Source organism: Saccopteryx leptura, chromosome 4 (genome assembly GCF_036850995.1).
Source record: "Saccopteryx leptura isolate mSacLep1 chromosome 4, mSacLep1_pri_phased_curated, whole genome shotgun sequence".
Lineage (NCBI taxonomy): Eukaryota > Metazoa > Chordata > Mammalia > Chiroptera > Emballonuridae > Saccopteryx > Saccopteryx leptura.
In genome coordinates this window covers 120064439-120085993 of record NC_089506.1, presented here as the reverse complement: position 1 = coordinate 120085993, position 21555 = coordinate 120064439, and the positions used below count along the sequence as shown (strand labels likewise).

The 21555-nt window shown below is 48.2% G+C and overlaps 2 protein-coding genes and 1 non-coding gene across 9 annotated transcripts in view; 1 reads left to right on the top strand and 2 right to left on the bottom strand.

The window, feature by feature from the left end:
* GGA3 (golgi associated, gamma adaptin ear containing, ARF binding protein 3) overlaps nucleotides 1-21555 on the top strand; it is a 33462-nt gene that overhangs the window by 7415 nt on the left and 4492 nt on the right. Inside the window, exons 2-18 of one of the 4 annotated variants that reach the window (XM_066381178.1) lie at nucleotides 6978-7062; nucleotides 7372-7447; nucleotides 9139-9237; nucleotides 10367-10490; nucleotides 10764-10867; nucleotides 11005-11085; nucleotides 11446-11583; nucleotides 12018-12099; nucleotides 12204-12320; nucleotides 12618-12863; nucleotides 13340-13410; nucleotides 13632-13954; nucleotides 14172-14395; nucleotides 14692-14861; nucleotides 15009-15119; nucleotides 15309-15368; nucleotides 17142-17187. In XM_066381178.1, coding sequence (XP_066237275.1) covers nucleotides 6978-7062; nucleotides 7372-7447; nucleotides 9139-9237; nucleotides 10367-10490; nucleotides 10764-10867; nucleotides 11005-11085; nucleotides 11446-11583; nucleotides 12018-12099; nucleotides 12204-12320; nucleotides 12618-12863; nucleotides 13340-13410; nucleotides 13632-13954; nucleotides 14172-14395; nucleotides 14692-14861; nucleotides 15009-15119; nucleotides 15309-15368; nucleotides 17142-17180 — 2150 coding nt within the window. In that variant the 3' untranslated portion in view covers nucleotides 17181-17187. Of the gene's footprint in view, nucleotides 1-6977; nucleotides 7063-7371; nucleotides 7448-9138; nucleotides 9238-10366; nucleotides 10491-10763; nucleotides 10868-11004; nucleotides 11086-11445; nucleotides 11584-12017; nucleotides 12100-12203; nucleotides 12321-12617; nucleotides 12864-13339; nucleotides 13411-13631; nucleotides 13955-14171; nucleotides 14396-14691; nucleotides 14862-15008; nucleotides 15120-15308; nucleotides 17001-17141; nucleotides 17188-21555 lie in introns of those variants that run through there. The other 3 variants (XM_066381177.1, XM_066381176.1, XM_066381179.1) reach the window with 3 other exon arrangements.
* Nucleotides 3380-3498, bottom strand: LOC136404717 (small nucleolar RNA SNORA32). The gene has a single exon (XR_010751422.1). It is a non-coding gene; the product is annotated as a small nucleolar RNA SNORA32 (small nucleolar RNA).
* NUP85 (nucleoporin 85) overlaps nucleotides 8358-21555 on the bottom strand; it is a 58725-nt gene continuing 45527 nt past the window's right edge. For 3 of the 4 annotated variants that reach the window (XM_066381182.1, XM_066381183.1, XM_066381180.1), the window contains 5 exons: nucleotides 20664-20781; nucleotides 20465-20565; nucleotides 18417-18568; nucleotides 17969-18070; nucleotides 17390-17588 (listed from right to left, as the gene is read on the bottom strand). In XM_066381182.1, coding sequence (XP_066237279.1) covers nucleotides 17487-17588; nucleotides 17969-18070; nucleotides 18417-18568; nucleotides 20465-20565; nucleotides 20664-20781 — 575 coding nt within the window. In that variant the 3' untranslated portion in view covers nucleotides 17390-17486. Of the gene's footprint in view, nucleotides 8532-17389; nucleotides 17589-17968; nucleotides 18071-18416; nucleotides 18569-20464; nucleotides 20566-20663; nucleotides 20782-21555 lie in introns of those variants that run through there. The other variant, XM_066381181.1, reaches the window with a different exon arrangement.

Genomic DNA, 21555 nt, shown 5'->3' with positions numbered 1-21555 from the left:
TTCTGGTTATGTCTCGTGTTGCATCAGAAGAGAAAACCTCCTTGGATATTGTGTTCTAGGCTAAGTCATGCTGTTTTTAGTAAGTTAGATATATTAAGTGCATTTTCAACTTCCGAAGGGTTTATCTGGATATAACCCCATCATAAGTCTTATGACTTAGTGGTGTGAACTATACCACGTGAAGAAACCAGTGCTTGGGCTTCAGCAGCATCTTATTCTAGGTCCTTGTCACTCCATGGTTTGCCGGGAGTATTGCAGAAGCCTCTGCTGGGCCCAGGTTAGGATCTGAGCCTTGTACTTTTCCTGTAGTCCCTCATGGGCCTGGCATGCTGTGCACTTAGTTTTCTATGGGTGCTTAACGAAGACTTGGTGATTGACTCTCTCTCTCTTGATCCAAGACCCTAGCAAAGAAAGTTTACTCTGTTTCCTTTCCATCCCTTGTTCTTGCCTTTACTATTTTCTGAGTCATTTGCTAATAGAACTTACCATCTCTGGAATGTCTGAACTATGATGGGACAGGGTAGCTAATGCTGCTGTTTCCAACCCTACATGGCCTTTTGAGGTCCCTCAAAAGTCAAGGCTAGTGATAGAATTAAGCTGAAAATGAGATTAGGGAGAATAAGACTTTCATAGAGATCCAAAAATAGAAACCTTGAGTCTGAGAAGAGCCCAGAGGGGCAGTTCTAGAAGACAGGTTCTGCAATGGAAGCCCTGAAGTCACCTCTGAGCCAGGTGATGAAGAACGTTGAGTGGGTGGAAAGCTGTGTGCATCTGCTGGGGCAGGCAGTGGGCAGAAGGAGAGATCCAGTCACCCACAATGATCCCCAGAGGTTTCTTCAAGTTCTTATGGGCAATTGAGATCCGCTTTTTAGGAGGCTGGAAAGCTGCAGGAGACAGACACTCAGAAGTGGGACTAACCACTGCTGAAACCAGGGCTCTGTGCCCATGTATAGGCACAGTGCTCCCTGCAGGTTTGTAGGAGAAAGTCTACCAAGATGAAAGGAAGTGGGATTCCAGAGAAAGTTGAACACAGTGAAAAGCAAGCAGGCATATTCTTGGAAGCAGAAACAATGTCGAATCCTAGCAGGCCTGGGAAGAATTCAGTTTGGTGAATGCCCCGTTGCGTGCGTGCATGCGTGTGTGTGTGTGTGTGTGTGTGTGTGTGTGTGTGTGTGTGTAGTGGCAAGGAATGGGTATATCCACATTAGACTGTTTATTTGGAAGATGCTTTTCTAGTTGCACACTGAAATTGAGTGGGCTGCTTTTTGTTATATTACAGGGTATGTGACTTCCCAAAATAATAGTGATAGGCTCCTCAGACCATCTTATTTTTGTATCCCTACAGCCTCTTGATGTCATGTGAGAACTTTAAACATCTCAAATGATAGGGATTAGTAACCATGCCATGCTAACACCTGAGAAGGTTTCAGATAACTGTGGGGGAGACTTGGGGCTTCTGTAGAAGGTGACAGCTAGTAGGTGACTATGGCAATTAATACTCTTAACAGAATCAGTCTTTTCCCTTCAAACTTGACATTTTGAGGGGCCTGCTAATTCTCTTCAAGATTGAGGGCACTGGCCAGTGGCACAGTGGATAGAGCGTCATCCTGGAGTGTGGAGGTCACTGATTCGATCCCAAGGATACTACCAGCTCTAGCCCTAGTCAGGGCACAAATGATAAGCATATCAGTGGGTGCACAACTAAGAACAATGAGTTGATGTTTTCTCTCTTTCTCCCTTCCCCTCTTCCACTCTTACCTTCTTCCTCTCTCCCCATTTTTCCCCCCTCCACTAACCCTTACTCTTCCCCCCTCCAGAATAAAAAATGCCTGACTCGTTGGCTCAGTGGTAGAGCATCAGCCTGGCATGTGGATGTCCTGGGTTTGATTCCTAGTCAGGACACAGGGGAGAAGCAACCATCTGCTTCTCCACTCCTCTTCCTCCTCTCTCTTTCTCTCTCTCCCTGCCTCTCTCTCTCCCTCCCTCTCTTCCTCCCTCTCTTCCTCCCTCCCTCTCTGTTCCTCTTCCACAGCCATGGCTCAGTTGGTTCAGTGCATCGGCCTGGGTGCTGAGGATGGCTCCATGGAGCCCCCACCTCAGGCGCTAAAAATAGCTTGGTTGCGAACATGACTCTAGATGGGCAGGGTATCAGCCCCAGATGGGGGTAGCCGAGTGGATCCCACTTGGGGTGCATGTGGGAGTCTGTCTCTCTGTCTTCCCTTTTACTTGGAGAAGAAGAAGAAGAAGAAGGAAAAAAAAAGATTAAGGACACACATCTCTCTTTTTTTCCAAATATGAACCTAAACCATCCAAATCTTCCATCCAGAGTTGCAACACTGCCAGGCAGGTGCAGCGTCCACCAGTGCTGAGGCCTTAGCTCTGCCTCAGCATGGCATCTGCTGACCTCTTGTGGCTCAGAGCCTGCTGGGCAGTGGGGGTGGAGGGGAGTCCTTGCTAGGATTTGATTGTGGAGCTAGTCTTTTTTTTTTTTCCAGTGAGGGGCAGGGAGGCAGGGGCAGGGAGGCAGAGAGACAGACTCCCACATGTGCCCCGACTGGGATCCACCCAGCAAGGCCACTACGGGGTGATGCTGTGCCCATTTAGGGCCGCTGCTCTGTTGCTCAGCAACTGAGCTATTTCAGCTGCTGAGGTGAAGCCATGGAGCCATCCGCAGCGCTGAGGACCAACTTGCTTGAACTATTTGAGCCATGGCTGTGGGAGGGGAACAGAGAGCGAGGTAGAGAGAGAGAGAAGTGGGGAGAGAGAGAAAGAGAAGGAGGAGGAGTAGAGAAGCAGATGGTCGCTTCTGTGTCCTGACTGGAACTTGAACCCAGGACTTCTACACGTTGGGCCAACATTCTGCTGCTGAGCCAATTGGCCAGGGCCAAGCTAGTCATTTTTAACATTAGGAAAAAAGGAAGTTAAGGAAACAGTCCTAAGAAATCAGAATTCAGGAAATTCTAACAATACCCCTTGTTGGAAGGGGCTTTTTCAAGCCTCTGTCACTCTGCTCTTGGCCCTGGTGGGAATCTGCAGGAGTGTGCTTGATTAAAAAAGATTTGCACCTTCAGCCTTCCATTTGTCTTCTGAACCTGAATCCCTGAATTTAGCAAACAACTTGAGGCTGCTTTCTGGAAGAGGCAAACTCCAAAATTTGAATCAGAGATGGAAACACTTTTTCTTTTAGATTTTATTTATTCATTTTAGAGGGGAGGGCGAGAAAAAAGAGAGAAAAGGAGGAAGGAGCAGGAAGCATCAATTCCCATTTGTGCCTTACCCAGGCAAGTCCAGGGTTTCGAACAGGAAACCTCAGTGTTCTAGGTTGACACTTTATCCACTGTGCCACCACAGGTCAGGCCGGGAACACTTATTTTTGATAAAGTGTTCCAAATAGGCTGAATGCTAGCAACATAGCAGAGACAAAACCTATTGGGAAAATGTTTTGTTCATATCCACGGCAAAAGAGAAACTGCATTCTGAAAACCTTGGCAATGAGAGCCTGACCTGTGGGGGCACAGTGGGTAAAAGCATGGACCTGGAACGCCGAGGTCGCAGATTTGAAGCACTGGGCTTGCCCAGTCAATGCACAAACAAGAAGCAACTACTATAAGTTGATGCTTCCCGCTCCTTCCCACCCCTTTCTCTTTCTCGTCTCTCTAAAATCAATAAATAAAATTTAAAAATAAATAAGTATAAGCCTTGGTAATGGCCAAGAGATGGTAATACATTTAACTGCCCCCAGCTGGGGCTGCTCTCTGCAAGTACAGATTCTGGGGTAACAGGGAAAAGGGGACCCACACCAAGTATTAGGAGACTTGGCATTTAGCACTGGATTTTAAACCCTTGCTGACCCTCTGAGGACTCTCTGACATTTGTCTTTGTCTTTGATCCTGGAAGACCATTTAATCTTGACGGCACTGAATATTTTAGCTTAGACTCTGTTTCTGTGGCCCCAGGGACAGATGCACAATGATTGGTGCTTGGTAGGGGTTGAGTTGTTAACTGAACTTAAAATGATGAGTATCATGTGCAATTTAAGAAACATTAAAGAGATTAGGTCTTGAAAAAGTTTTTGAAGGGTATGTAGGAAGTTTGTTTTCTAAGTGTGTATGTATATATATTTTTTAATTTTATGTATTTATTTGTGACAGAGAGACAGAGAAGGACAGATAGGGACAGACAGACAGGAAGGGAGAGATGAGAAGCATTAATTCTTTGTTGTGGCACCTTAGCTGTTCGTTGATTGCTTTCTCATATGTGCCTTGACCTGAGGGGGGGCTACAGCAGAGCGAGTAACCCCTTGCTCAATCCAGTGACCTTGGGCTCAAGCCACTGACCCTGGGCTTCAAGCCAGCAACCTTTGGGCTTAAGCCAGCAACCATGGGGTCATGTCTATGATCCCATGCTCAAGACAGCGACCTCGGGGTTTCGAACCTGGGTCCTCTGAGTCCCAGTCCAGTGCTCTTTCCACTGCGTCACCGCCTGGTCAGACTTTAAGTATATATATATATATATATTTTTTTTTTTTATCAAGTATTTCCATCTTTACTTTCTCTAGGAAACACTTCTTTTTTTTTGTAATTATCAATTTATTATTAAAAAATTTTTTTTCAAGTACAGTTTGCATTCTGTCTGTATTAGTTTCACGTATACAGCATAGTGGTTAGACAGTCATAATACTTTACAGTATCCCCCCTGTTTTTAGTACCCACTGGGCATCATACCTAGTTACATGATTGTGGACTGTATTTCTTACGCTATACCAAGAAACACTTCTTGATCACCCCCACTTGCTTAACACTTAGATTATTTTTACATAGCTGCAGTTATCCATATTTATTTGTTATGCAAAATATTTTATATGGGTATTTAAGTATTTTAGTCTCGATATATACGTGCACACACATACACACACACACATACACACGGGACCCTCCGGTTACGACACAGTTCTGTTCCTACGAGAGTGATGTAACCCGAATTTTGGTGTAACTTGAAACACACCCTAGCCTAAGTCACTTACCTATCCTAACACAGTTGTAAAATTCTAACTTAGAACATAAAAACACAAGAAAAGGAAAAGAACATAAATATATTGTACTGTACACTGTACTGTAGTAACAGAAAAAGTAACAAACTGTGTAAAAAAATTCCTTTATTCCTGTGTTTGGCTTGCACACTGGAAGGTGCTTGCAATGGCAAGCTGGGAGAGAGTGTCCTATTGAGAAGAGGAAGCTGGAGAGGCAGGAGATCCTGCAGAAGGTGCTGGAGACACTGGGTCAGGTGAATCAGGATTGCCTAACATGCAGGAGACTCTGGAGACGATTCTACCTGTACAACAGGAGTTTCATCTCAAGAAGCAGCTGATGTAAGGGTACCTGTACTGTTGTAGGCCTCTCTACCTTAAAGAACTGTTCCAGGCTAGTCTGGAAGGTTGATGACTTCTTTTCTTCCAAAGTCTGCCTATAGCATTGCAAGGCACCCATTACAGCTCTGTAGACCTTACTGAATCTGCCATCGCTGGGGTCCTCAGCCTGAAATTTTGCCAGCCCATCCTCTACCATAGAAAAACCTTCTGCTAAACCCTTGGTAGTAAATCTCTTGACTTCTAGGGTTTCTATCTCTTCCTCTTCAATCAGCTGCTTCTCCAGTTGAACAAGATCCTCAGCAGACAGCTCTTCTCCATGTGATGCCAGTAGCTTTTGACATCCTCAGCCTCCACCTCCAAAATAAGCTGTTTACCCATGGCAACAACCTTCTCTGTTACTGACTCCTCAAAGCCATGGAAGTCATACACAAACTGGGGGCACAGTTTTACAGTTTTTACCACACACATTTGTTCACCTTCTCAGTTTATTTAAGTTTTTATGGGAGTGAGCCTCATAAACTAGAAATGTTGTTTGTCTAGACTGGTAACCCAAGGACCCACTGTAATTTTTTTTTTTTTTTTTTTTTTTTTTGAGAGGGAGAGAGAGAAAGATATGGACGGAGGATGGGGGAGGGAGGGAGACAGAAGCATCACCTCATAGTTGCGGCACTTTTTAGTTGTTTTTAGTTGTTCATTGTTTCTCATATATGCCTAGACCCAGGGGGCTTCAGCCAAGCCAGTGACCCTTTGCTCAAGGCATCAACCTTTAGGCTCAGCCAGCAACCTCGGGATCATGTTGATGATCCCATGTTCAAGCCAGTGAGTCTGTGTTCTAGCTGACTGAGCCTGCACCAAGTTGGCGACCTCAGGGTTGTTTTTGTTTTTTTTTTAATTTTTCTGAGCTGGAAACGGGGAGAGACAGTTAGACAGACTCCCGCATGCGCCCGACTGGGATCCACCCGGCACGCCCACCAGGGGGCGATGCTCTGCCCCTCTGGGGCATCGCTGGGTTGCGACCAGAGCCACTCCAGCGCCTGGGGCAGAGGCCAAGGAGCCATCCCCAGCGCCCGGGCCATCTTTGCTCCAATGGAGCCTTGGCTGCGGGAGGGGAAGAGAGAGACAGAGAGGAAGGAGAGGGGGAAGGGTGGAGAAGCAGATGGACATCTCTCCTGTGTGCCCTGGCCAGGAATCGAACCCGGGACTTCTGCACGCCAGGCCGACGCTCTACCACTGAGCCAACCGGCCAGGGCTAACCTCAGGGTTTTGAACCTGGGACCTCAGCGTCCCAGGTCAACACTCGATCCACTATGCTGCCACTGGTCAAGCATGTGTTTATAATTATTTGTGTTCTGTCAATCATGATCCTTTCATAAGTTCCACGAGGCTGAGGATTTGTCTTTTCTTTTGGTTGTAACTTTCACAATGTGGACAGAAAGCAGTATTTGTGTGTGCCCTGGCGTCTGACTGAACTGTTAACGTTTCTCTGTTAGAAAAGAAATTTGGATACAAACTTATCTTCACATCAGTGCCTAAAAATTATGAAGAAAGCCTTCTGCTCTGTCCTCCTTGCTCTTTGTAACAGCTGTCCTCTTCTTTGTTGTGTCCCAAGATAAAGCCACCAATCCTTCAAACCGCCAGGAGGACTGGGAATACATAATTGGCTTCTGTGATCAGATCAACAAAGAACTTGAAGGGTGAGTCTCAAAGCTATTAGGGGACAGGTGAGATAGTTGACTGGGAAAGTAAAAAACTGAGGCCAGCCTGACCTCTAGTGGCGCAGTGGATAAAGCGTCGACCTGGGAACACTGAGGTTGCCGGTTCAAAACCCTGCACTTGTTTGGTCAAGGCATATATGGGAGTTGATGCTTCCTGCTCCTCCCCTCCCCCTAAAAATGAATAAATAAATAAATAATTTAAAAAAACAAAACAAAACTGAGGCCAAAGAGGGCTAACCAGATGGCTCAGGGTCAGTGTCTTGAAAGTGTGGTCTGCTTGTCTCCCAGGCCACAGATAGCTGTTCGACTGCTGGCCCATAAGATCCAGTCTCCGCAGGAATGGGAGGCAGCCCAGGCCCTGACGGTAGGTGTTTCATCCTAGCAGTGGGTTTTCGTGAGCCCAGGCCTATCTTCATGTACCCAGTTGGTTCTCCGAGGTTCTCAGGGCTCATGCCCTCAGTCAGCTGAAAAGTCCTTGATGCAAACTAGATCTGGAACGTGTTCTGTCAGCTGTTTTACAAACGTATGTGCCTTTGTTCCAGGCACTGAGGCTTCAAAATGATTGCTCGGTCACATGGTCTAGAGCAGTGGTAGTCAACCTGGTCCCTACCGCCCAATAGTGGGTGTTCCAGCTTTCATGGTGGGCGGTAGCGGAGCAACCAAAGTATAAATAAAAAGATAGATTTAACTATAGTAAATTGTTTTATAAAGATTTATTCTGCCAAACAGCGAAATTCTGACATAAAGTACTTGGTAAGTAATTATTATTATATACTTTAACTTGCTGTAACTCTGCTTTATAAATTTTATAAAGTAAAGTTACTTCCCTACTTTATAAATCACCATTACTGTGGAACCGGTGGGCAGTTAGAAAATTTTACTACAAAAGTGGACGGTAGGTATAAAAAGGTTGACTACCCCTGGCCTAGAGGGAGAAGTAGAGAGGTTAAGAGAGGGAGCCAGAGGCAGGGCCCTGAGCCCAGGGTGGCACTCAGAGAAGGCTTCTGGAAGAGCTGCTGACAGAGCTGTCCTGCCATTTAAGAGGTGACCAACTGAAGAAATGTGGAGGTGAGTATAATTCATTCTGTGGCTAAAATAATGCCAGTGACTAGTGAAGGCACCACACCAACGAGTAGATCACAGTGTTTATTTAGATGAAGGATTCAAGGTGTGGAGCTGCAGGTGGCGCCTGGGTATCTCCAGCCCCTCCCCTAAACCAGATGAGGAGTCCCAGAGTTCTCCCTAACTTCACTGGGGTGTTAGAAAGGTGAAAGAGGGACTTGGTCGTGGACGGGTGCTTAGCCAGCCTGTGCGCACGTTTCTGTGTGTTCACTGCAGAGCACAGGTCTTCAAGCAGTGGTCCTCAACAAGGGTGGCTTTGCCCCCACGGGACATTTGGTGATATCTGGAGACACTTTGGCGTTTTCATGTCGGGGTGTTACTGGAATCTAGTGAGTAGAGACAGGAATACTGGTAAATATCCAGCAGTGCTCAGGATGGGCTCCACAAGGAATGACCAGCCCCAAATGTCAGTAACTGCACAGCTGAAATACCCTGCTTTACAAAGAAGCTAAGGAAGGGAGCCCTGGGGTGGCGTGCTCCTTGGCATGAACTTCAGGCACAGGAAAGCTTAAGGTAGTTTTATGGCCCCAGAAGGAAAATAGATGGGAACAGGGGGAGATAAAATAGTGCTTCACCTAAAATGGAGATTTATCTCCCGCCTCCCTAAAATGTCAGTCAGCTGTGGAAAGAACCCTGGACCTTGAGTCAGTGAAACTTTGTGCCTCACTTTCCTCAGCTGTGAAATCCAGGGCAGAATCTTGCAGGAAGTCACCTTCTAGGTCTCACAGTCTATCTGTTTTAGGATCCAGGTTTCTTGAATTCCTGTTGCGCTTCCCCAGAAGAATCTTGCAATTTGAGGGACACAGGATGTTCCCTGGTGCCTTGCTCACAACTGATTGGTTCCTTGGGTGAATACTTATCCAGCACCTGGCTAAGTGCAGGGTCCCCCAGATTCCCACCCCCACCGAGCACCTCTCCTTTGTGTGGCTACAGGTGCTGGAGGCATGTATGAAGAACTGTGGGAGGAGATTTCATAATGAAGTGGGAAAGTTCCGGTTTTTGAATGAGTTAATCAAAGTCGTCTCTCCAAAGGTCAGTCAGTGGCAGCTTCCTCATTTCTAGGAACTTCCTTTGTCTTTCTCCCCCTCTCTCATCCTACTGGCTTTCACTGCACAACCAGCATCTCCATGGATCTGAGATTCTCCCATGTTCTGTCTTTAGAGAGCTGGGTCCTGAGGGTAGCAGGATGGCAATACAGGACATAAGGACATGCAGACCTTTCTGATGGGCTCCCAGCCTAAATGTGACAAGTGACAGGGCTGCAGCTGTTTGTGTCTTCAGGGAGGGCCTGCATAGTGCAGGCCTTTAGGCTACTAGTTACAGCAGCCACTTCTGTCTGGTTGATCTCATGTTCTGAATACAAGGAGTTGGCCTCCCCCATTACTCAGTTGCTTAGGTTCTGTTGCACACTAGTGTTGCTTAAGCTCTGGGCACCCACTTACAACAGAAGGAATAATTTTTTATACTAAAGACATTAACTCCTTGAGATAAAGCCCAGTCCCTGGCCATTTGGCTCAGTGGTAGCATCAGCCCCATGTGTGGAAGTCCCGGGTTTGATTCCTAGTCAGGGCACACAGGAAAAGCACCCATCTGCTTCTCCACTGCTCCTCCTCCTCTCTCCCTCCTCCTCCTTCTTTCTTCCCCTCCCGCAGCCATGGCTCCAGCGAGTTGGCCTTGGGCACTGAGGATGGCTAGGTGGCCTCCACCTCAGGTGCTAAAAAAAAAAATGATTCCATTGCCAAGCAATGGAGAAACAGCCATAGATGGGCAGAGCATGCCCCCTTGTGGGCTTGCAGGTGGATCCCAGGCTGGGTGCATGTGGGAGTCTCTGCCTCCACTGCTCTCACTTTAAAAAAAAAAAAAAAGGAAAGAAAGAAAAAGTGCAGTTGTGTCTCTGGGAGATAGTGCATGGAAATTAATGGACAAGCTCCTGGCCTGCTGCCTAACCAGACTGTATCCCAGATAAATACAGGTGTGCCACAGGTCGTTCCCTCCTCCCCCACCCATGCTGTCTTACACACCTGATCCCTGCTGGCTTCCCATAGGCTTGAGGGCTCTGACCTATTAGTGACCATTTATTTCATTGCTGTGAAGAGAGCCTTCCAGCTATCTCTGCCCCAGACTGCAGTTACTAGTTTTCCCATTTCCTTTTGCCTCTTAGTACCTGGGAGACAGGGTGTCTGAGAAAGTGAAGACCAAGGTTATTGAGCTGCTTTATAGCTGGACATTGGCCTTGCCAGAAGAATTAAAGATCAAGGATGCCTACCACATGTTGAAGAGGCAGGGTATGTGCCTACCCACTCAGCCTCCACACAGCCCCAAAGGCTGGCCACGGCCAGGAAGGATGAGAGACATAGCTGTCCCCAGGCTATGTCCCCTCCTCCCTTGCAAAGACAATGGGATGGGGTTGGCTGGGGTTTGATAGGAGGAGGTTTGTGTAGCTTGCTGTCCCTGCCTCTGCAGGTCCTGATCACTGGGATGTGTCCCCTTGCTATGTGTGGGAGGGGAGCAAGGTTGCCTCAGCCTGAGCAGACACTCTGCCCTGTGTCCCCTTTCAGGCATAGTGCAGTCTGACCCACTAATCCCTGTGGACAGGACACTGATCCCCTCTCCACCACCTCGTCCCAAAAACCCTGTTTTTGATGACGAGGAGAAATCCAAGGTAAAGTACATCCAGCCTGTGGAGTCCTCAGGGAGGTGTGGTCTCTCATGCTGTGGGAGAAATGCTCCCATTTCCTCTGGGGTCTTCCCAGGTGGGGTGCCACCTTTCTCTTTACCTTTGATACCCTTTTCATCCAGCTTTTAGCCAAGTTGTTGAAAAGCAAAAACCCAGATGACCTACAAGAAGCCAACAAGCTCATCAAGTCTATGGTGAAGGAAGTAAGTGGGCCCTGAGCCTTGGGGCATAGGGTGGAGGAGCCAGTGATACTGAGCATTAGTTCCTTCCAGTGCATTAGGCCTGCCGTTCACTCCTGCCACCAGCCCTCACCTGGAGAGGCAGAGAATAGAATAAAGGAGGGAGAGTGGATGGGGCCAAATTTGGGGGTAGGGAAGGACTATTATTTTGAGAAAAACTGTAAACTGGGTCTGAGACCTGTGGTTCCCAAGCACTGTCCATTGAGAGGAGCTTCCAGGGGGACTGGCCACTGTTCTCAGGTTCTCTGGTGATCCTTGCCCTGCAGGACTCTGAGAGGTAATGGGACGAATCTAGTTGAGCTCCTTCTCCTTAATCCTTTGTAGGATGAGGCACGGATCCAGAAGGTAACCAAACGTCTGCACACTTTAGAGGAGGTTAACAACAATGTGAAGCTGCTCAGTGAGATGCTGCTTCATTACAGTGAAGAGGAGTCTTCGGATGCAGATAAAGAGCTCATGAAGGTAGCCCCCCACCCCCACGGGAGGAGAGCTGGCTCTTGCTGAGTGCCTGCTCTTTTGAAGACACTGCTATGCATCTCATGGTCCCTAACTTAGGAATCAGCATGGTAGCCAGGCAGAGGGAGTTGGTGCCCCCATTTCACATGAGGCATAAGAAACTTGCCCCAGGTAGAAGAGCTCCGAGTACATGCAAGTCTGTGTGACTATGACCGGTTCTCAACCTTGCCTCCTGCGTGTTCCTAATGTGGTACCTCAGTTCTTGGACACATAGTCTGAAATCTAAGTGCATGCTAGCAGGGAGGCAGGAAGGGCCCCTTGTTCATCCTGGTGACTTCTCTGCCTAAGCAGGTATTTGTATGACACATTGTGGTACAGGCTGGTGGCAGAGGACTTGTGCTCTGAGCCAGCTCTGGTTTTTGTGCATGGGTGTCTTTCAGGAGCTGTTGGACAGGTGTGAGAGTAAGAGGCGGACATTATTCAAACTAGCCAGTGAGACAGAGGACAATGACAATAGTTTGGGTGAGTGAAAAGTAAAGGTTAGTTGAAAAGTATCCAGGAATTGGAATTGTGTGGAGGGGGAGTTGTCATGGCCAGGAATGAGAAGTCTCCCTCTTCTGCTCTAGGGGACATCCTGCAGGCCAGTGACAACCTATCCCGGGTCATCAGCTCATATAAAACAATTGTTGAAGGGCAGGTCATCAATGGTGAGGTGACCGTCTCAACCATGTCTGACTCTGAAGGTACAATGTTTTGGTTCCTCATTCTGTACCCCTCTAGACCATCCCCAGTCCCTATCAAGCAGAGGTGCAGGTTGACCAGTGTATCAGCTCACAGGGCCCAGGGGATTCCAAGTCATTCCAAAGGGTTCTCCAGTTTCCCAGAGGCCAGGGGATAGAGACAGGGCTTTCTCCACCTGCCTTCACTTTCCTGCCTGGCACACATACCCTTGGATTAGGCCAGAGGCTATTCTCCTGCTGTGCAGCCACCACTAGAGTGGTCCCCTAATTATTCTTGTCCTTTTCCATTTACTCATCCAGGAACCCACCACTCCAGTAACCAAGGCACTCTCATTGACCTTGCGGAGTTGGATGCACCAAGCAGCTCTCCCCCAGTGTTGCCCCCAGCTCATACCCCACCTCCCTCAGACATCCCTATCCTCCCTCCACCCCCCCAGACCTCGGGACCTGGGCGCAGCCGCTCCTCCAGCCAGGCTGAGGCTCCCCTAGCGCCCAACAACATAAGCAATGCCCTCTGCTTGCTGGATGAAGAGCTGCTTTGCTTGGGTACGTCCAGGAGGGGGCTATAAAGGGCTTGTTCTAGCAGAGCTGGTAGAAAAAGGGGCATCGAATTGGGAGGAGGAGGTGTGCATACAGTGAAACTGCAGATGGCTCATTAAATCAGTTATGGTTCCTTTGGTCGCTTGATGCATGTATAAGTATACACGCTAGTACAGGGAGGAGGTGTGCTTAGCAAAGATGGGGTAGAAGGCTTCTATTGTAGCGGGAGAAAATATAAAGTTTGGTGTCCCTGAACCTACCAGAACAGTCTGTAGTGGACTCCAGGGTGGAAATGGTAGATCCAGTGTCTTGCTCTGCTTCTGTCTCCCCTGGAGCTCTGTATCCCAACTGTACAGAGTTCTGTCCGGAGGCTGCTTGGGGAATACTTCATCATCTTTGTTGCATGACCCTTCCCAGGTGAGGTAGCGCCAGAACTGCCCTGGCCTAGTGCCTCTTCTAATGACAGCCATCTTTGTTCTCAGGTCTCACTGACCCAACCCCTAGGGCTCCTCCCAAAGAGCCAGCTGGAAATGGCCAGTGGTCCCTGTTCCAGGTAGGTGTACAAGTGCCATCATTGAAGCACTTGACAACCTTGACTTACCAGTATTGTTTCCTGCCTAGTCCTCAGCTGCAGTTAGCTACAGTCCCACTGCCCTTAGCACTTGGGGCTCTGTTCTTAGAGGGCTGGTAGTCCAGTAGGCTTGTCAAGGGGCCAGGAGTGGAGAGCCAAAATCCTCCGCCCCCTTGCTCACTCACACTTTCCATTCCCAATAGAATGAACAGTCAGACCTGGATTTCTTCAGCCCCAAACCTGGGACTGCTGCCTGTAGCCCCTCAGATGGTCCTGTCCTCCAGCCCTCAGCAACTCCTGCAGGCAACTCTCAGGCTCCACTGCCATTCCCTTTCCCAGCTCCCGTGGTCCCAATCAGCGTTTCTGCTCCAAAAGCAGGCTTTTTCCCCACTGGACTGGCCCCAGCTTTGGCCCTAGCTTCAGCCCCACAGGCCGAGCCCGCAGTTCCAGGAAACCATGGCTTAGCCTTGGGCGGCAGCACTGTGCACCAACTGGATGCCCTTGATCAGCTTCTAGAAGCCAAAACGTAATGAGTGGGAGAGGTGGGGTTGGGGAGGGTTGGCACTCGGCTTGGCAGAACCAGGCGGGTTGGGGATGTTTCTTTTGGTCTGATCTGAGGCTGGAAGCTAGGGATAGGGATAAAGAGTCAGCTTTGGCTGGGGAGGCGGGCAGGGGGCAGTTATGAGAAGCTGGCCCAGCAGCTCTGCTTGTCTCTGACTTGTGTTGGCCTTCCTACTTCCTAGGACCTCAGGCTTGGTGAAACCCCTTTCCTCCAGCTTCTTCCCTGGGGCCACCACCTCCCCTCTGATCCCTACCAGCACCTCAGCTACACCTCTCCTGCCATTCTCCAAGGGGCCTGGCAGCCCTCTCTTCCAGCCACCTGTCTTCCCATCCCAGGGGAGCCCCATGAAGGGGCCTGAGCTCTCCCTGGCCAGTGTCCATGTCCCCCTGGAATCTATCAAGCCTAGTAGGTGTTGGAAACTTGGGGTGGGAGGAAGTAGGGCCCACAACTTGCAGCATTGTGGGGAATAAAGGGTGGATGGGTATAGGCTGTCCTTGCTGGGGTCCCTTAAGTCAAACGTGGCCTGCTTCCTTGTCTCTGCCACTGCTTCTTGTTTTGTACTCCTGTGAAGGTCTAATAGTCTTTCCCAGACTCCCTCAGAGAGCACTGCTCTCCCCACTTAGCTGCAGTGGCCACCCCCAGGGCTCTGTTGGGGATAGCTAACCCTTTCTCTCCTACACTCATATGCTACCTTTTTATAGGCAGCGCACTTCCTGTGACAGCTTATGATAAAAATGGCTTCCGCATCCTCTTCCACTTTGCCAAGGAGTGTCCACCAGGACGGCCTGATGTGCTGGTGGTGGTTGTGTCCATGCTAAATACAGCTCCCTTGCCTATCAAGAACATCGTGCTGCAGGCCGCAGTCCCCAAGGTACTTACTGGAGCCTCTAGAGGCAGAAATTATCTTTATCTTGAACCCACCTTGTTGAGGATCTCAGTGGCCAGCAGATAGTAGCGTGTGTCCACTGTGACCATGTTGGGTTCTATCTCAGCACCAGCCATCTCTCTTCCTCTTTAGTCAATGAAAGTGAAGTTGCAGCCACCCTCTGGGACAGAACTTTCTCCATTTAGCCCCATCCAGCCACCTGCAGCCATCACCCAGGTCATGCTGCTGGCTAATCCACTGAAGGTAAGCTAGAAGCCCCAGATTGGTACCTTGGGGCTACCACATCCCAGCCCTTGCCCCAGGCCACCTCCCAACCAAAAGTGTTGTGGTTCTATAGCATTAACCCTGTCCCTTCCCTATCCTGATTCATAAGCAAGGATGGGTCTAGCACAGAAAGGCTTGAGGGTAATGGAATCTGTCCCTCTGTCACAGGAGAAGGCAAAGCTTCGGTATAGGCTGACTTTCACCCTGGGTGAGCAGCTGAGCACACAGGTGGGTGAGGTGGACCAGTTCCCGCCTGTGGAGCAATGGGGGAACCTATGACCCTGGAGGATGCTGTCATCTCTTTGAAACCCAAGCAGGCTGCCCCGAGACAGGAAGGCTCTCCGGGTCCAGTCATTCTCCATGTCCTAACCGCTGTGCTTAGAGCTCTGGTATGGAACAGGGGCCCTGGGCATTGCTGCCAGGAGCTGAGCTGCTGCTGTGATGGCCTTTCCACTTTTGGCCCCTTAAAAGGACCTGTTTTTATCTACCTGTGTGACTAGAAGTGGCCATGTACTGTGGGGTGGGATGTAGCCTCAGACTCTGTAGTACTGCCCTTAAAAGTAGGACCCAAGACTGGAGTAGATCCACCCCCAGCTGGCATCCCCTGATGCCACAAGGGAGGTCTCTAAAGAGACTTGGGGGGGTCCTCCCTCAAGGACCATGTCCTAATATCCCCATCCCACTACTCTATGCTTTCCCTGCTGGCAGGTTCCTATTCCTACCTCCAGGAAGGTGGGCAAAGCCCAGTGGTCCCAAACAGGCCTGGGCAGAGAAAGGAGTTGGTCTGCTGCCTTCCACAGGCAGCATCAGCCTGGAATGGCCACTGGATAAGTGTGTGCTTGTCCCTGGCAACGACAGGCTGTGTTCTATGGAATCTCGGCAAGATATGGAACCCAGTTAGAAATACAATTTAGCCTCAAGCTAGCCTAAGCTAAGGACAGGAGAGAGGAGAGAAAATAGAAGAGAAGCAGTTAGTATTTCCCCTTCTCTGGAAGCAGGCATTCGGAAGCTTCTGGGAAGTGTGTGCCCCCACCGTGGAACAGGCCAGCCTACTCACTACCTCTTGCTTGGCATGAAAGAAACTGCTGTCTTGCCCTTGAAGTCTCTGAAGGGAGGACAACTGCCCACCTCTGTCCTCCTGCTCTGCTCCCCACTTCCCTAGCTGGCCTGTAGTATGGCATCCAGTCAGGAACAGAAGGCCTGAGTCTAGCACACTGCACTAGACTTACCTGCTGTTCAGAAATGGACTGTCCTCAGCTGGTGAGCCATACTGTTAGCGAGATGCTGGGTCTGGAGGTTGTGAGATTGGGGGCCAAGCTTGAATTGAGTCACCAGACCCTAATGCTTCAATAGTGCTCAGTCCCAGCTACCTTGTCCCAGACTCTGTGCCTCACAAGGCAACAGGAAAATGAGAGCCACCAGCTGGGGAGAGAGCACACAGCTCATCTGAGTTGAGTTGGGACAGCTCAGAGCCATCTCCAGGGAAAGGTGGCACAAGCCTCATTTACCTGATCCCTCCCTGTTCCTTGCCAGGCTTCCCTACTCTATCAAGAGGTCTTTCCCTCTCTCCTCCCATCTTTAGAAAGCAGGTTTCACTGCTTCGTCAGGGTAGGTCAAAAGTGAATTGATTTCACTACTTAAGGAATAAATTCAAGAGCTTTCCAGAAATGGCTGCTGAAGCCCTGGGAAAGTTTATGGGGCTACTCCATGGACATGTACCTTTTAATAAGCTTTAGACATTAAAATTATTTATGAGTGTTAACTGTTAAGGTCACTATTTCGTGACAAACTGCTATATTGGATATACTAACTTTGCTGCCCTTATTTTGCTGCATGTTAAATAAAACCATTTTCATCCTATTTGGAATCCTTCTAATACAGACACCATTCATCTGTGGTGGTGGGGGGGGGAAAGAGCGCCACTTAGGAATCCCAAATTTAGGCATCACCTAGATTTTTGATAAAAAGTACAGGTTCATGGACCTATTTTTTTTTTTAAAGGAAATAACCGGAAAGTTAATGGATCTGTGTTTTGGATGATTCTGAGGTGAGGCCAGATTTCAGAAGCACAAGTAAACCACTGAAGGCTCCTGTCTTCAGAAGGGCACTGCACTCACCATAACTTGTGGGCACCCTTTTCTCTTAGGAAAGTCAGTTCCATGTCAGAGAACATAAGCATTTTTAAAATTTTTACTACCTCAGATTCACAGGGGAGGTATATAAAAACTCCCTGGCTGAACTTTCTAAGAACTTGCCTTATATTTACAAAAGAAAACATTTATTTATTTTTTAATGTACATACATTGTCATTCAGAGACATCATGCTGGAGCAGCTCTCCACTAGCCTCAGGAACCTCCCAATGAGCCTTCCTTTATAATCGCCCGGGCCAGATTCCGTGCAAGAGAAAGTCTCAGTATTTCCACTTTGGTGGTCTCTATGTCATCGTCCTAAGAGCAAAGAGAGCCAGCATGAAGCACAACAGAAAGTGATCCTCCCTTAAAGCTCCCAAGGGCTCTACCTAATCCAAAGGCAGGTAGAGATGATTTTTAACACTTAGCAATTGCTTCCAGCAAGTTCACAATGTAAGAGCAAAATGCAAATGACAGATGCAATTGATTGACAGGAAAAAAAATAGCTCAGAACACTAGAATCAACCCATCTTTTCCTAAAAGAACAACAGGTATAAGTTAAGAGATAATTTAAAAGGTACATGAGTTTGTAAGGGGCCAGTGTTTGTGGAAGGAGACCAGGGGAGCCAGGGATAGAGGGGATAGAGGGAACCTTTTCTCATCTCCATTATGAAACCAACCCAGAAGGCTAAAATGACCTGGAGTTGCTGTGCATCAGGTTCTCCATGCACTGGTCTTCCTGAAGTCAAGTCCTCCAGACATCTCAGCAGCTCGTATGTTTGCTCTGCTGAAAAAATCACCTAGGAAGAAAGAATGCTTTGCTTAGCTGTTCCCAGCCAAGGAGTACCTAAGGCCTGCTTGGGCCAAAGTTCAGAGATAGCATTCCTTGCATGCCTTGGAGGGGGCATACTTGTATATGCAGCCCTATTCTCATTCCCAGCCATGGGCTGGATATGGTCAGTAGGCAACTGCCTCATTTCAAATTAAGCTGTTTTTCTTGTGTGGATATTAGATTATCAGAGTGGGTGCTATGGGGGAGACTTTCCTAGAAGATGATGTGTGTTGATGCATCTGCACCAGCTATAGAATGAAGCATTGTCAAAAACTACAAAAAGCAAAGCAAAGCACTGTGAGTTCAACCTGTACCTGTTTCTGTTCCAAAAGGGGTAGGGCATCTGTTAGAAGTGTCATCCAGAAAGAGCGTGGGGCAATCTGAGAAGTCATCAGTGACAGGAGAAGAGAAGCTGCATCAACAAAATGCTTGTCCCCATATAACCGGTGGAATTCGCGATACTTTCCTATTGAAAAAAGAGCACTAGGTCACCTCTGGCCTACACAAGCGAAGGCAGACTCCTGCTCTATGGATGGCTGGTCTGGCGAGTCTCCCAAAGCTGGATCCAAAGCTCAGGGGCCAACAAGACCACAAAGGGATTCAAAATACACACTTTGAAGGGACTGCAATCCTCCAAACCTGGGAGAATACAAGCATTAAAAAAAACTAGTAACAAGTTATAGCAGATTGGACAAAATAAATACGAGTCCATTACTGATGTAAATAGAAGAATAAAAGGAAAGCCTTCGGTATGGTGGAATGCCAACTAAAACCAATTAGAGCCTCAGAAAATCACAGTAGCTACTAAAATTAGTGGGTGAAAGTTTGATGAGGAACAAGACATTTAAATAATTCTGAAGTAGCTCTGCACAAATTATTAAATCAAAGGGAAAGTCAATGCTCCATATATAAGAGACACTTGTTGGATGCCATTTGTGATCAAAGCGAACTCCACTAAGGGTACACAGAGCACTGAGGACGTATCACATCAGTGGCATTCCTGCCCCAAAACAATCTAAATCTGAGGAAACATCAGATAAACCCAAACTGACATTCTATAAGGGAAAGGGAGAGAAGAAGAGGGAGCGAGGGGAGGAGGGGGGCAGAGAGAGAGAGAGAGAGACATCGACTTCTTATTTCACTTATTTCATTGGCTGATTGTTGTATTTGTCCTGACCAGGGATTCAAACCTGCAACCTTGCTATCGCAATGCACCAATTGAGCTACCCAGGACATTTTTTAAAGGATTTTATTAATTGGGGATGGGAGGGAGGAACAGGAAGCATCAACTCCCATATGTGCCTTGACCAGGCAAGCCCAGGGTTTCAAACCAGCAACCCTAGCATCCTAGGTCGACGCTTTACCCACTGCACCACCACAGGGCAGGCAGGGCAGGACCTTCTACAGCAGAGCTAAACTGACTCCAAAATGTCAAGGTTAAGAAGCACCAAGAAGCTCAAAGGCACTTATTAAAAAGACAGGACAACTATATTCATGAACCTGCACACGATAAAGGACATTACTGAGACGTAATCAGAATAACTCTGGATCAGGCCCTGGCTGGTTGGCTCAGTGGTATAGCAACGGCCTGGCGTGCAGGAGTCCTGGGTTCAATTCCCGGCCAGGGCACACAGGAAAAGCACCCATCTGCTTTTCCACCCCTCCCCCTCTCCTTCCTCTCTGTCTGTCTCTTAACCCTCCTGCAGCCAAGGCTCCATTGGAGCAAAGTTGGCCTGGGCGCTGAGGATGGCTCTATGGCCTCTGCCTCGGGCGCTGGAATGGCTCTGGTTGCAACAGAGCAACACCCCCTGGTGGGCATGCCGGGTGGATCCCGGTCGGGCACATGCGGGAGTCTGACTGCCTCCCCGTTTCCAACTTCAGGGGGAAAAAAAAAAAAAGAGTAACTCTTTGGATCAGATGAGTATATTATACCAACACTGACTCCAGATTTTGATACATGTGGTTATATAAAAGAATGTTCTTAGGAAATACATACTAAAGTATTTATGGAGAAAGGGAACAATGTCTCCAACTTACTTTCAAATTATTCTAAAACAACCCAATTAACTAAGAATGATAAATGAGGCAAAAATAACCCCAACAAACTAGAGAATCTAGGTAAAGTGTGTATTACAATTCTTGTTCCTTACACTACTTTTGCAACTTTTCTCTAAGTTTGAAATTACTGGAAAATAAAATTACTAAAAAATATGCTTTGCCGAGTCTAGCACACAGGGTTCTATGTAGTTTGGAGTTTGGGCTCAACAGAAAGGAAATATTGGAGAGTCTAGAACAGTCCCTGCAATCTCCATAATTGTCCATTTATGCCAAAAGTCCGGGGACAGAGCCTAGAGAAACTCACCTAGGAATGTCAGTCGATCACTGAGCATCATGGCCGGCCCCAGGTTGTCAATGAGATCCAAATCAGAAAACCAGCCTCGCTCACAGTAATCCCTGAGGAACCTGCAAGGCCAGCCTGGAGATCAGAGTAGCAGTCCCAGGCCCACCTCCTCAGCCTCCCAACTTCTCAGTCCCAGGAAGCTGTCATGGGTTGAACTCACCTGTCTGACACCAGTGTGGCAAAGGCAGCATCTTTGGCTCGAATGCTCCAAGAGAGAGCGGACCCCAGGCGATTGTTGCGGACAGCTTTCATGGCTAAGATCTTACAAATGCTGCGAACTTTGCAGGTGAAAAGAGAATGATGAACCTTTCACCCTACAAATCACTCTACTCCAAAACCTTGCTTGGGATAGCAGCACATTCCCACCTCCTCAGTGTTCCATAGCCTCCCACATGGGCTCCAAATAGAGTGGTCAGCAGAACAGGGAAATGAGGGGTTATAAACTGTCTCCTGATTAGTAACAGTATGACCCACCCTGCCAGGACTGACTTGGTGAGATTTCAGGGGTGGCAATAAGATATTTATTGCTCCCCACAGATCAGCTCTTCCATTTTCTGTCCAGGTGCCCCAAATCCCATTATCCCTTGGGTCTCGAATGACATATGCTTTCACAGTCATAAACATGTGAGTGCCTCTGGGAAGAATAACTTAGGTTTTTATCACTCAACAGTGAGAAGGGGCAAACCTCATTTCCTCGCTGTTCTTCCCAAGACACCTCTGATCCTGCTTCCCCAGAGCAACCCTTAACTAACAACAGCAACTCACTTAGGATAGGTGAACTGAAAGCTGACCCCCAGCCCTGACCTCTTGGAGTTAAGTATGAGAAAAGTGGGTTGGGAACCTTTTTAAAAGGCAACATGCAGCCCTAGCCAGGTGGCCCAATGGATGGAGCGTTGTCCCAGCATGTTGAGGTTGTAGGTTTGACCCAAGTCAGGGCACATATGAGAAGCAGGCAGTGAGTGCACAGCAAAATGGAACTAACAGGAACAAAAAGTTGATGCTTCTCTCTTGCTCCTTCCCCACCCCTTCTCTCTCTCAAATCAATGGGGGAA